Source organism: Nanorana parkeri, unplaced genomic scaffold (assembly GCF_000935625.1).
Source record: "Nanorana parkeri isolate BGI_ZX_2015 unplaced genomic scaffold, ASM93562v1 scaffold170, whole genome shotgun sequence".
NCBI lineage: Eukaryota > Metazoa > Chordata > Amphibia > Anura > Dicroglossidae > Nanorana > Nanorana parkeri.
Window position 1 is genome coordinate 1,108,368 of NW_017306438.1, and position 15,025 is coordinate 1,123,392.

General features: G+C 41.5%; 1 protein-coding gene across 1 annotated transcript in view; it reads right to left on the reverse strand.

Annotated features, from left to right (window-relative positions):
• LOC108785614 (serine palmitoyltransferase 3-like) overlaps window positions 1–260 on the reverse strand; it is an 18,001-nt gene extending 17,741 nt beyond the window's left edge. Inside the window, exon 1 of the mRNA XM_018554729.1 lies at window positions 63–260. Within this exon, the coding sequence (XP_018410231.1) occupies window positions 63–188 (126 nt within the window). The 5' untranslated portion in view covers window positions 189–260. The remainder of the gene's footprint in view (window positions 1–62) is intronic.
• Window positions 261–15,025: the final 14,765 nt, after the last annotated feature.

Consider the following 15,025-nt stretch of genomic DNA (forward strand, 5'->3'; position numbering starts at 1 on the left):
TATATATCTATATCTATATTAGGAGACAATTTAAGTAAAAGTAAAAAAGTAAGACAACTTACTTTCTGTTCTTTCCTTTCCTCAGCCATGTGACATTTCTCCAGTCTCCATGTTCTCATGAAGTCACGTAAGTATCCAAATAAAATGAGAATTCCATAACCAAGATACGTGAGAACAAGAATATACATGGGGGCATCTTCAAAAGACTCTTTAAACTCTTTCTTGGGCAGACTTTCTTTTACAGCTCCATTCTGCAAATAGAGAAGAAAAACATTAATTATAGTGGTGAGTGAAATGATTAATACTAATCCAGAGAATTGGGTGTAATTACTGAAGGTGGAATTTTGTGAATATTTTTCAATCTGCTGATTTGGCAAAAAAATTGGTAAAGGGATCCTTTGCACCACTAACATAGAATAGTAGTATCTTTTGTATGGTCTAAAGGACTTTGTTAGCGCAATCTCTTGTTTGTCTTCAACTAATTGATAACTTAGCTGAAGGAAAGTTGAATAAAATAAAAATATAGTTATAAAGTATAACTAGCTAATGTGTGCCAGTTCCTTGGGTAATTCAAAATGGGAGATTAATAAATAAATAAATTAATTTTGGATTTAAATTTGAATAGATTTGCACTTAAATCTAAAGGTGAGTATGTTTACAATAAAACCCAGTACACTCCTTAAAGAGACACTAAACTCAGACGTTAAATCTTAAAAAATGCATTCAAGTACTTTAACTATTAACAAAAAATGTATCTTATTTGGGCATCACTCAGCTGTGGATCCTCAAATCATCTCTAAATTCATCCTGACACTGTTCCTGTGTGTGTTGTAAAGTAGCCACCGCTCCAAGCTCACTCCCATGATGAACTACAATCTCATTACAAATTAGTGAACAAATGAGAGATTATAGTCCATCACAAGAGCGAGCTTGGAGTGGTGGCTACCTCACAGCACACACAGTGAGCATGGGGAACAATAGTAGGCACCCTCCAGAAAGAATGTCAGTGTCAGCATGAATTCAGAGATGATTTGAGGATTTATAGCTAAGGGATACACAAATAAGCTAAATTTGTGTTAATAGTTAGGGTACATTTACCCACTCTCTGCGAGTGCAGGCTGTCATGGACACAACCAATAGGGGGCGTCACCATGCCTGTGTGGGGTCACACTTAGGGATGCACCGATACAGGTGTTTCAGTATCGAGTACCGATATTTTTTTCTGGTACTCGCCAATACTGAATACCGATACCAGAAGTCCCATTAAGGAAACCAGGCGGTGCGTAATGACTCGCCACCTGGCTTCCTGATTAGCCGGGCGGCGTGTAAAGACTCGCCAACCGGCTTCCTGATTAGCAGGGAAGCCGTCCCCATGCTTCTCGTCACTATGTGTCGAGAAAGCATGGTGCTGGCTTCCTGATTGGCCGGGAAGCTGGCTCCATGCTCCTTCGTCCTGAGGTCATTAAACCGGCGCCCGGCTTCCTGATTGGCCAACTTCCCGACCAATCAGAAAACCGTATACATGCTCTCTCGTCACAAGTGGTTTGGGAATTCAAGTATGGGGCAAGGGGTGGGAGGACTGGCAGCTGGAAATTGACTTTACATTTACAATTTAAATTAAGCTTTATGAAACATTGACTGGTTAACTTGAAAAATATTGTGTTAGTCCAAGCAGATTTTTTTTTTAAACAATTAGTTTTTTGTTGAAAAGAAAACAGGATTTTACACTACATTGACATATTATAGTATACGGATTACAAGATTTAGTACTAAATCAGGGATAAATGTTGCAATTCAGCAGCTAAGTGAATAACCCTCTAGGTTATCACCAAGGAAATTATAAAATAGACTTACTCCTTTCTGTGTCCCAGAGTGGTTATTGAAAATATTTTAATCTATTTGTTAAGTTTTGGGCAGGGGGGAATAATGCAAGGTATGTCTAATCTGTAGGTAACTGTGGTGTTCTGTTACAGGAAGACCATACTTAGTTCATCCATGCTTTACGATGATCGTGGGAGTACAAATCCTCAGTCTTAGTAATACCTACATTCGTCTAGCCCAGGGGTCAGCAACCTTAAACACTCAAAGAGCCATTTGGACCTGTTTCCCACAGAAAAGAAAACACCGGGAGCCACAAAACCCCTTTGACATCTAAAATGAAGATAACACTGCATATATCTTTTTTTACCTTTATGCTATGTATAGCATGTATATAGGTATATGTGGGCTTAGTAACGCACTGGACTCAGGGCTTAGTAACGCACTGGACTAGGCTTAGTAACGCACTGGACTCAGGGCTTAGTAACGCACTGGACTCAGGGCTTAGTAACGCACTGGACTCAGGGCTTAGCAATGCACTGGACTTACCTGAGACCCAGCAGAGCCCACCTGAGAGTGACCCTGCAGAGCACACCATAAATCCTGCACAGCCTATCTGAGACTCTCTATGGTGGGCTCTGCAGGGCCTCAGGTGGGCTGGTCGCTGGGGTCCCTTTCCCTGTAACTCCTCCCTACTCCTCTTACCTGATGCTGATGGGGCCTGGCCTCCTCCACCTCCTCCCCTGTCACCTCTGCCATGCCGCCCCTGGTATAGCTGATACACATGTAAGAGGCCCCCCAGGCTGCCCAGACCCCTCACATGGGTACCGGCCATACCCCTCTGATGGCGGTGTTCTATCAAAGTTTGTGACTACGTTACAATCTGTGACTGGTGACGTGGTCACACATTTCAATGTGATCCCGCCCAGTTTTTTGGCGGTGGAATGTGTGACCACCAATAGGTCAAGCATTCCAATGCTTTCTCAGCTGTTCAGGGCAGATCGGCATCGCAAATCGTATGTGCAGGAGAACCGATCTGCCCTGGAACAGCTGTTCGGTCCTGAAATGCCACTTCTATACGACTCTGTGAGTGCGATCTCACATTCCACCCCAATCACAAAGAGGAGAACCGATCTGCCCTGGAACAGCTGAGAAAGCGTTGGAATGCTGGACCTATTGGAGGTCACACATTCCACCACCAAAAAACTGGGCGGGAATACATTGAAATGTGTGACCACGTCACCGGTCACACATTCCAACCTAGTCACAAACTTTGATAGAACAACGGCCCTGTCTAATCATTTAATCAGAGAAATCGATTATAATAGGCAACATTACAGCGTAATGTTGCCCATTATAATCCACTTTTCTAATGAAATGAAATAACAGCACACAGTGTGCAGTTACACCTGTACCGCTCCCCCCCGCTCCTCATTCGGACTCACCTGCCAAGCCTCAAAGCCAGCATCCCAGCCAGACGGTGTGCACTGCAGGGGGCGGGGCATGTGACACACACTTCTCTCCCGCCACCTGTTACTAGGGACGTGGCCGGGAGAGGAGGTGAGTCACAGGACCCGCCCCCTTACTGAGAAGCCCGTCGGCAGTGCGGGGCCCCCGGGACCCTGCACTGCCACATATTCCACCAAGGGGGGTGCCCAGGACCGGACCTCACTGGGCCCCCCAACAGCCTCAGGTCCCAAGGCGATAGTTTTGCCCCTGGACAGGGAGCCGCAGCAGGGGGATGGAAGAGCCACATGCGGTTTCGGAGCCGCAGGTTGCTGACCCCTGGTCTAGCCAGATAGATTTATCTGTGGTATGCAATGTTTTAGGATACTTAATGGTGTTCAAATCCCCTGAAAGTCTATAGAAGCAGAAGAATGTAAAGGAATGGAATTAGGCAATTATGAGGCATGGGGTTGATTTACTAACCTTATAAACACACCACGAACGTGTATACACCTCTGCAGTGTGTTCCCTCCCAGCATGATCTATGGGTGGAATCTAAACACCTTTGTAATGTGTACACACCCAGCAGGTGTGTTGTGCAAAGCCCTGAAGGAATTCCAAGGTGATGTTGGGTAAATTAGCTCTATGTTGTGTTGCTTGCGTTGATGAATGCAAGGAATGTAAATGCATGAGCTAACCATTTTTGTCTAAACTGTGAAGCAGCATTATATATGCATCATGTGCATGATTTTTCCATATATGGCATTAGTGGAAATATGCTTTTAGAGACTTTTTGGTTGATAAATACGTTTTGCTGTGTAAAAATCACACACACCTGGTGTGTGTGTGTGTTTAGGTTAGTAAATCACCCCCATGGTGTCAAATACATTTGCAAAACCTAGATAAAATAAATCTACTGCCCTTATTCTATCTCGATTACAGCTCACCTCCCTTATAAAATGTTAACAAATTGTCTGATAAGAGTGGTCCTGCCTAAATCCGTTTTGATGATTACTTATAATGCTGTTTTCCCTAACAAAATTTTAATTCTCTCAAAAACCTTGCCAACTACTGATAATAGGCTGACTGGTCTGTAGTTACATACGGGTCTATTCACTAAGCTGCCGAGGGCAGCCGAGTGAACAACCGACCTCAAGTGAAGTGAGCCGAACACTGTTCGGCTATTCACTTCAGGCTGGTACGGCTGATTTCAGCCGTACATCGGCAGAAATCAGCCGTACATCGGCTTGCTTCACATGGCTTCGAGTCGGCCGAACATGCTTAGCATGTCGAACATGCCGACCCGAAATGCAGAAGGAGTTCGACTCAGCCGATCCAACATATGGATCGGCTGTGCCGAACCACCGGCAGGCTACTCACTGCTGTTCGGCCTATTCTTATAGATGCCGAACAGTAGTGAGTGACTAGTGAATTAGCAGGTAACCAGGGGCGCTGATCTCTCTGCAAGTGGCAGGAGACAGCCGAAATCACAGCATGTGGCAGCAAGTTCGAGACCTTGACTGACCTAACTGAGAAGAAACCCCTTCGCCCCTTGTGCTGAAATGTTTTCTCCACCAATTTTAAGTGGTGGCCTCTCGTCCTTGTCATTGTGTTAATTGTAAAAAGTTTGCTGCTAATGTTACTTTCCCCGGTAAACATTTTATACATGAAAATCATGTCCCCCCTAATCTCCTTACTTCCAAGGAGAACATGTTTAATTTTAGTAGCCCGTTCTCATAACTCAGATCCTGCATTCCTTTTATGATTTTGGTTGCCCTCCTCTGGACCCTCTCCAGTTCAAGGACATCCCCCCTGTTCACTGGTGCCCAAAACTGGACCGCATATTCCAGATGAGGCCGAACCAGTGATCTATAAAGTGGCACAATTAAGTGGCAAGCTATTCTTCAGCCTGTGGTCTACAATGACCCCCAAATCTGTTTCCCTTTCGGACTTTCCGAGGGGAGCTCCCATTAGTGTTTAATCCGTTTTTGTATACTGTACATCAAGACCATGTTTTGAATATAGGGACCACCTTTGCTTCACCAATCAGGTGATATCATTCCAGTCATTAAGGAGTCTTTAAAAATTATAAACAGTGGCATGGCTATCACTGTGCTGAGCCCCTTGAGTATTAACGGGTATAAGCCATCAAACCATGGTCATTTGTATATATTGAGCTTTCGGTTGGTGCTAGCATTATTATTCCCTCCAATAAATCCTTTTGATGAAAGAAAAACGCATTTAACACATTAGCCTTATTCATGTAATTTGTGACTAAAGTCCCATAATCGCCCTTCCTTAAGCCTACTTGTACTGACCTTACATTTTTACTATTGATATATTTATAGATCTTATTTGTTCCTCCTACTTGTAATCAATTTTAGCTGCCCTCTTGCATTTGCTATTGCATTCCTTGTAGCTCCTACATGCTGATGGCATTTCCTTCTTTTTTGTGTTTTTTGAAGGCCAGCTTTTTCTCCTTTATTTGCTTTTTAAGACTAGCATTGAACCATATAAGTTTACATTTTGTTCTCTTTTATTTGTTGCTCAGTGGAATGCAAAGGCAAATGCTATTATTTACCACACCTTTAAAGCACCCTCACTTCTCTGTGTTCTTTGGTAAAGAAAGAAAAATGGTCCCAGTTAGTAGTGACTGGTAAAGAGCACAGCTTGTTTGAGTCAGCTTTTTTTAAATTAAGAGTTTTGGTGGTGCCCACATATTTCTCCCTCCTGTATCTTATGTTACTATTACCTAAAGTTGTCCCTAATTTGCACCTCTGAAATGAGCTCTCTTTTGTTAGAAACAACCTTGATTATTTTGTTTAATTATAAATGCTGCAGTGGGTTTTTACTGTGACTTTCGAGGTATAGCTGTAAATTACACACACCATTGCAGCAATTCATTAACTTTTAATGATATTAAAGGTTTTTAATAATATTGCAATAACTTTGTGTAATTTAAAGTACATGACTTCTTGTTGACTGCTCTGGCACCTACAAAGTCCTATATCTGAATTATATTTTCAGTCATTGAAGCAAGTAATGTGTTGCTTAGATCACCCATCAATCCGTTATGTAATGTTCTTTAGGTTGTTGCCATAAGTTCACAGGCCATCCATGTTTATATAGCTTAATGGTACAAATTTAATGATACAGTGACGCTAATTTGCTAAAGAAGTTGAAAATGTTTATACAATACATTGTGTGAATATTCACTTTCATCAGCCAGTCATGTGAAAAGCAAGTTTACTTATTTCAACTGCACATGATTAGATAATTGAAGGTAATATTCACACAATATATTGTGTGATCATTCTCAACTCCTTTATTAGAGCAGCCTTATCTTATCTACAGCAGCTGTATAGTGATGATGCAAAAGAAGTTGTATATCTTTATATTTGTACCTTTTCTTTATTGTCACACTGGAATGGTTATGGACAGTTTAATGGAACTACTATTTTTCATGCAGGTATAGTTTACAACTTGCATAATATCATCATTCTCAATGTAATATTATTTCCTGTCCTACTAGCGGCTGAAAAGGTGCTGGATTATAAAGAGTGTTTCCATTCCTTTTAATTGTAATGGAGCCAAATCAGTGAATTGTGTTTTGTTGAACTTTAAAGTGACCCTGTTAGGGGGCCAACAAAGTAAAAAGGGCATTAAACTCTGAAGAAGCTGCATTATACATACTGTAGCTCTCTATCATCCCTTTTGCTAAAACTTCACTCTGTAGCAGAGCACCCAGCACCGATCTGATTTACCTCATCTGGCTAGTCTAATAGTGACTCCCTAATGGCCATTGTGGTTCCTTCTGTTAACCCCTAGTCATTGCAGCACACAGTAGTGATATAAAGGTCCCTGGGAGGAACCAGCAGCCAGAGGGGTACATGCTCTTCTATATACCCCAAAGTGTGGGATCAGATTGGTGCAGAAAACTTTGCTACAGAGTGAAATTTTAGCAAACACGGCAATGTATAATACCATTTTCTTGACAGGTTAGTGCCTTCTTTATTTTGTTGACTCCCTGACAGGATCACTTTAATACCGTTGGCCATTGCAGTCCCAACGCAAAGACAAAGCAAAAATCCTTGTTTTTTATAGGGCCTATGCACACCATGAGCCCAACGTTAGCATGCACTGCAATAAAATTATGCAGGTGTCATTTTATCGCAATGTAGCACAATGTGTTGAAGCGCATAGAATTTTCATAGAGGTTAAAAAAAACCCTGAACACTGCAATGCGTTATAGCATACATTGTCAAATGCGTGTACTTTTACTGTAAAGTACTGTATCGAGTACAGTAGTACAGTATCTTTATTTCACGCCCGTGATGTCTCCGGAAGCAAGCGGGAAAGCAGCAGTGATGTAGCTGGGTACCTAGGCTAACTTTGTTGGACTTGTGACGGCATTCTCGGAACGGAACCCAATTTGTGAACAAATTGGACTTATGACCGCATTCTCGGAACGGAACCCGTTCGTATATAGGGGACCTACTGTGCACTGAACAAAAGCTGTCATCACATGTGCATAGAAGACTAGCAAACTGCAACAGGTAAAAATTATGATTGAAAGTGCTACTTGCAACACAGAGGTCTGTAAGATTACATCAAGATGTCTTAAAAGTGTATAAAATAGTGCTGTATGTCTTTTTGGCATTTTTAGTGCTGTGTTTTGGAAGCAGCATCTTCAGGTCAAGACAGACGGTTTGAGGAAGTGGCTAAGATAAGCTGCAAACTGTCTTCAACATTACAAGTCCAATTGAATGTGATAAACTACTATTAGCTACAAGTTCAAAAAGCAGAAAATGTTTACTTAGTTATGTTAGAATACACATTATTGTATCTATTGCAACAACTACTGCTACATTTGTGGTCAGTAGATGGCAGTGTTTATAAGTTCTGTTTTATCTATGGTATATACTCTGTTGTAGTGAATAAGGTAGCTAATAAAGCTGTGGCTTCCTTCCTGCTTTTCCAAGCCATGTGCAGCATGCATATTTTACCGTGTGCTTGTGTTTCTCTGTGTGGCTGTGCAAGAAGTTCTAACAAGTTACTATGTATCTAAAGCCATTTTTTTTTTTTATAATGGAGTGGTAAACGGTTAGAATCCTTGTTCAGTTTTTATTGCAGTCTGTGTCCTATTTGATGATATTAGTTCACTCTATTAGTCCTGGAGACCATTTTGAGTTGTCACCAGAACAGGAATAGAGGAGAAATCTTCCAAAGGGGGCACTTCTTCCAGTGACAACTATCTAAGAGAGGATTTACTTTACTTCCTGTTGTGTCTACACAAGTTGAATATCTCCAAAGGGATACAGATGGCCAAAAAATCTGATAGGGCTTTTAAGCATTTCCTACTCTGTCTAAAATGAAAAAAGTTCTGGCTTTGGAGACTTTAATGAATGTTTACTTAGTCAATAAAGTAAAGCTGCGCTGACAATTATGATCTAGTCACAAGCAAGTAAAAATCCAGGTTTTGCCAATTTCCCTGCACTTGGTTCGGCATTCAAAGTCAAAGAGCTTCACTGTATTTACTAACATTTCCTTTAGTAAATCAGCCCTATTAAGCTCTATGGTCGGAAATCTGGACCAAAAAAATCAATAACAGTCTTCTGTACAAAGAACATGTCTAGATGGAAGGGTAAATACAGCATTTATAGACTTCAGTAATCTGTACCTCTTACCTTAATAACGTTCTTATCATCCCCCATGGTATTCATGGGAAACAAATTTGAAGATTTTGCTTGTGCTAGGATTTCTGTCATCCTTTTGGTCTTTGCAGTGCCCAACCTCGTTTTCAACTGATCACCACCATGGTATATCCATAATATCCAGGATCAAGAGAGACAGTCATCTATAGTTCATACACTGTTGGCCTCCAGTAAATGTTTGATGGCCATGAACTGCATTAACAGTATTTGCAGCAACTGTCCATATTAATGAAGTAGCAGCATCAATATAATGTCAGTCAGCATGAGTGGATTCTGAAGCAATGTCCTTTGCTGTGCCTGGTACTGCTGTTTAGAAATAGTTACCTGGCTTGTAGCCCAGACATCAGGAAACAGAACTCTGGAATCATCAATGGGATGGGCACTGGCTAGGCATTCTCTAATACAGCAGGCAGTTCAAGCTGTTAAGATTTTGACAGTGTGATAAGAGGTGATTGTAGTGGATTTAGACACAATATATGAGGCAGCCAACCGACACACTTGACAATTATAAAGATGACCTTTATTACCTAAGCAACTTGTAGTTAGGAGTGTTCAAAGTCCATTTCCACCTATTTAAGTGATTTATTGTGGTGATAAAGTGGTGCAGTGATGATGTATGCATGTGCACATTTTCATGACTCACATTGCAGGCTTTCTTCCTTTTTGCTATGAAGGTTGTAATAGGGCTAAAGCCTAAAAACTCTACATTTTCTCCACAGAAAAATCAATCCGGCACCAGGGTGTCAGACTGTAATCAGCTGCCCCCTCCCTGTCGCCCATTGTAACAAGATTAGTAAACACTAGCTTTGCCTTTACACATAATACGCTGTCCTGACGGGGAAGGAGGGGGGAAGATGTACACACATTTCTTGCACAGGCAGAAATTTCCATGCGCATATGAAGAGGAAAGCTAACAAAACATTTAACAGGGTTATTCACAAAAGGGTGAAGAGTTTGGAGAAGACAGGATAAGTGAACAATCTAGGCCAAAATAGCAGATTAGGAAAAAGTCTCTAATTCAGCTCACTTTCCAGTTCAGCTATGTTGTCCTAGATTGTTCACTTCTCCTGCCTTCTCCAAACTCTTCACCCTTTTGTGAATAACCCTGTAAGTTTCTGTGTTCATATACAACAGCTGCATATGCCTGCTTTATGTTTACTCTGTGTAGATTGCTGGCATATGTTTTTTAACAATACTTCTGCAATGGTGGAAATGGGCTTAAAGTTTAGCTTTGATTACATTGTTTTATTCCCTATTTTTGATAAAGCCTGTGAAAGAACCACCAATACACACATTTTCCCATTTTCCATGGTGGAGCCAGTGGCACAAAATTGTGCAATTACGTACAATTTCAGGACCTGTACACATTTATAAGGGAGCAAAATAACTTATATTAGTATTTACAAAATTGACAATTTGGGAGTTTTGACTATATGAAATTTGCCAGAAACGGATGCTGGGCTTTAAGTTAGAATGAAGTTTTCCCAGAAAAACAGAAGTGGCGTCAGGCATAATTTACAGAGAATTAGTTACTGAAATAATAATAATAATAATGTGATTTTCTGCAGACTGACAGACTTTTTCTTTTTAATAAAACAGCACAAGGATCAAAGAACAATGTACAACTTGCACTGCCTATAGCAACCAGAAATAATAAAATAGTAATTTGTTTGACTTTAGATAAGTGAATTCTAACTGGTTGCTGCAAGCTACAAGACTGTGCACTTAGCACTATTTATTGTATAAACATTATTTCCTATATGCACTATAGCTTACTCATTTATGATTCTATATGTGTTATAAGCATTTAATATACACATCTCAGTGGGAACAGATAATCGTTTAAATGGAATCCAGCATAATATGGCTTAGAATATAATTATCCAGTTATAAGAATGTAATGTTATACTCTCTGCTTTATGGGTCTGTTTTCTGCTTTATACTTCATCTGTATTGACATATTTAACATTTACTTGTCTTCTCCATATTTCCGTGAGTAACAAATTACTTGAAAATGTAATATTTACAATGTACTCAAAAATGTTATATGTAGCAATGTGTTTTTAATTATTGCCATTTTATCCCCAGGATAAGGGGGTTGGATATGCATCACCTCTAAGTTTAAGCAGCCACTATCATCACTCCAGAATTTGCATGGTGAACATATAAATATGCCCTGATTACTGACTGTAGCTCGCTTAGTTATGCCACTGCACTCTACCTGGATTCATAATTCTCTTTTTATAAAAGAACTCAGGGCAGAAATATTCTTAACCCTTGCAGTGGCTCCACCCCCACACTGCAAGGGTTAAGTGCTAATTTTCATCTAGGGCTGAAAATAAAAAAGAAATTCCAATCGCTGGAGGAGGAGAAAGGCTCCAGGGACCAGTCTAGAAGCCAGCCAGCTCCAAGGTTTAGGTGGGAATATCTTTTTTTTATCTTCATCCCTAGATGAAAATATGCAGTATTTCTGCCTGGAGTCGTTTTTTAACCTTTCTTCCACACTTACGTGAGTGATGAAGGCTGTATGTGCTCAAGAGATTGCAGTCCCTCCAATTCTGGTCATATTAACAGTTTTTCAGGGAGCTGCAGGAAACATTGCACACTATCTGTGATGAAAATGGAACGCTTGTTACTGGGCATGTGCCTATACGTGCCTACGTACACAGTGATATTGGTGAGGACAGGTGTTCTAAAGAAGGTGGCTATAAGGATCAATAAGTTGCAGGAAGCACAGATCTACAGAATGAATGAAGCAGAAGCAGGCAAATCCTTGCACTGCAGGTCCTCATGTACAGTTTTCTTTCCAACAAGGAAACAGTGAGCAGCACAGTAGTGACATCACTGAATTTCAATCCAAATCGCATAAGACTAGCAGTCAGAGGCAGGAGTACTTTAGATGATCTCACACTGTAGATATATAGGTAAAAGGCTCAAAATTTAGACATGCTAAGGCACAGTCATATGACGGGAAATGCAGTGCTATTTGTCTGGAGGAATTAAATACAACATTTTCAGGCCACTGCTTTGGCACAATTAACATTTCTTTATGTTTCCTCTAAGATAGAAGATCTTCACTTTTTAAGGTCTACTTTAAGAAGGCCCATTGTTGCTGCTATTGGGAGAGTAAAATGTACTCTTCCCACTGACGGAACTAGCAGGGTCGCAGAAGTCACATGTGTGAACGTCCCTTGGCATTCTGCCACTTGGGAGGAAGCCCTTTTACTGCAACCAATGTATGTCATACATCACTGGCAGTGGGCCCCTTTAAACAGAGTCCCAGCAGCTATAGCAGCCAGTACTCTGTTTATATGTAGAAAAAAACCGACTGTTGGCTTTACACTGGAAGCACTTCTGGTGGCTGGGCTGCTGCCAGATCGCTTCCAGAGGCCAGTGAAGTGTACCCCCCACCCACCTGACACCCCCACCTTGCTTTCCAGGCTCCGCTGCCCCTCCTGTGGGTATTATATTGTGTTTTTGGGGTAAAATTAACTTCTGTGTTTGAAAAAAAATATTGGGTTTGATAATATGGTGCAACATAAAAATTTGTAAATGCCACCATTTTATTCTACAGGGTCTTTGCTTTCAGAATATATATAATGTTTTGGGGGTTTAAGTAATGTTCATGCCTAAAATGAGGATTATAACATGTGTGCAAAAAACTAAAAGAAAAACGCAGAAAAAAGCCTTGGCAATGAAAGGACGAACATTATGGGGTCTATTCACGAAGCTGCCGAAGGATCTGGACGTAGCTTCGGCCGATCCTTCGGCTAGCTGCGGCCCCAGGACCCCTTCGGTTCAGTAGAACCGAAGGGGTGCTGTACGGGCTATTCACGATAGCCCGTACAGCTCCCGATCATGGTCGAGCCGAACGCATATGCATCGACTCGGCTGAGCCATGATGAAAGCCGAAGCTGGCCGAGCGGCCGGCCATTGGCCGGCCGACAGCCTGCTTAGGATTCCTAAATATGCACATGGGACTGCTGCGACCCTGGTAGTTTCACCAGTGCTGGGAACATGCTTTACCGTAATTACAGGATACATTTTGGTAACAATAGGCTTAGTTACGCCAGCAACAGCAGCCTTTTACAACAATTATTTATTGGAAAAAAGGGTATTAAAATCATGATTTTTTTGATGGTGGGGACCTTCATGGTTTCTTGCACCAGGGTCCTGAGGTTTCTAGTTATGCCTCTGACTCTTCCCAATAGTTTGAGACGGCTCTATAGCTCAAGAACAGAGCAATTACAAACTGCTGATCGCTCCGGTAATGGCCTTTCCCCCCTGTCCTTCCCCTGTTCCTCCAGCACTCATTGGAGGGACAGGCAGGGTAGCTCTAGAAAGGCAGAGCCAGCTATCAATCAGGCAGCGGGGTGGATCCTGACAATATTGTTGGCATTTTACCTGGATGTGGCTTGGATCTGCACTGTCAGCGTATAGCGGGCAAAGGAGAAACTATAACCAAAAATGGTTTGGCAATAGTTCACAGCTGCAATCTCTACATTGTTTCAGTCTGGTGTACAACACTGTGGTCCTATTTTACATGTGACAGATTAATTCTAAATGCATTCAGGTTCATATGTAAATATTGCAGTCATGTACTTTTTTAGGCATTTAGTAAAGCTGGCCAGTCATATACAGTAATTTATGCACTTGAAGTTCACTTGTACACCCAAGACACCAGATCAGTCTGTCATTCATCAATGAATAATCAGTTTAGTCTAGGGAATCATTCATTTTATAAAATCATTTTATGCTATGTGTCCTGAGGGAGCCTCTAAAGAACTGCATGCATGCCAGAAAATGTTAGCAAAGTGATGAAGTGATTTAGCACTAACCATTGTGGTGAAAGTTTGATGGATTTCTGTGATGGTATTTCATTAAACGCAACCAGTACTGAGACGATATGAAGGCTGCCATTGCTGAACTGAGAATACTAGTTCCCTAGCTGCCATGCTGAACCAATGAGTTTGATACTTTCTGAGTCACTGACAAGTAATCTGCATGTTTGTTCTGGTTCATTGACTCAGAACCCCAAAAAATATGTTTTAACTACTGCACTGCTACGGAGAGTTTTAAACACATGAACCTAAAGGATCTCATTTAAAAAGCAAAAAACTTTGTCTAAGCCTGCTTTTAAATTAGTCAGAAACTGAGCAGCTGTTGAGACAATAAATATTTTGATCAGAAGTTTGTAATGTACAGCAGTAAGCACTTTGTTATCTACAACACAATGTACGTAGTGCAGCAGTCAGCAGTGTGTGTCATAGTGCCCCTTATAATACTAGTCAGCATGAGGACAAGATGGCCAGTGTCTATGGTCAAAAATTGTTGACATTAGTGGTCAGGGGGAGAAAAAAAATGCTCAACGTTGATAGTTAAGGGAAGGAAAAATGTCTGGCATCAGTGGTAGTACTAGTGGGGAGGAAAAATACCTGGTATGGGTGGTCACAACTGTTTGGTCACTATTTCGCTCTGATAAAGGGTCCCTGCATGGTCCCGAAACGCTAGCTTCAGCTTCTAATGACATGTTGTGACATTCTTCAATAAACATATCTAGGAGATATTGAATTCTTCTGTGTGTGTGCCGATGACCTGTTGAGACTATACTGGTATGGGTGGTTAGCGGGACGAAAAAAAAGGCCCATGTCAGTGGTCAGTGGGTGGAAAAAATGCCTGGCGTCAATGGTTAACATGAGGAAAAAAATGCTTGGATTTGGTAGTCAGTGGGAGATAGAAAGTGCTCGGCGTTGGTGGTCATCAGTGGGAAAAAAATTCCCCAGTTGGAGAAAGAGGGGACACTGGTATTAATTGGTGGAGAGGTGGGCATTTCTACTGAGTAGTACTCTGTGGAAGGAGTGAGGGGCAATGGTACTCTGTGGAAGGAGTGAAGGGCAATGGTACTCTGTGGAGGGAGTGGGGGCACTGGTACTTTATTGAGTGAGAGGGGGCACTGATGCCCTGTGGAGGGAGTTGGGAGCATTTGTGCCTAGTGAGGTTAGTGAGGTTTGGGGAACATTAGTGATTAGTGGGAGTCAGGGGGGGGG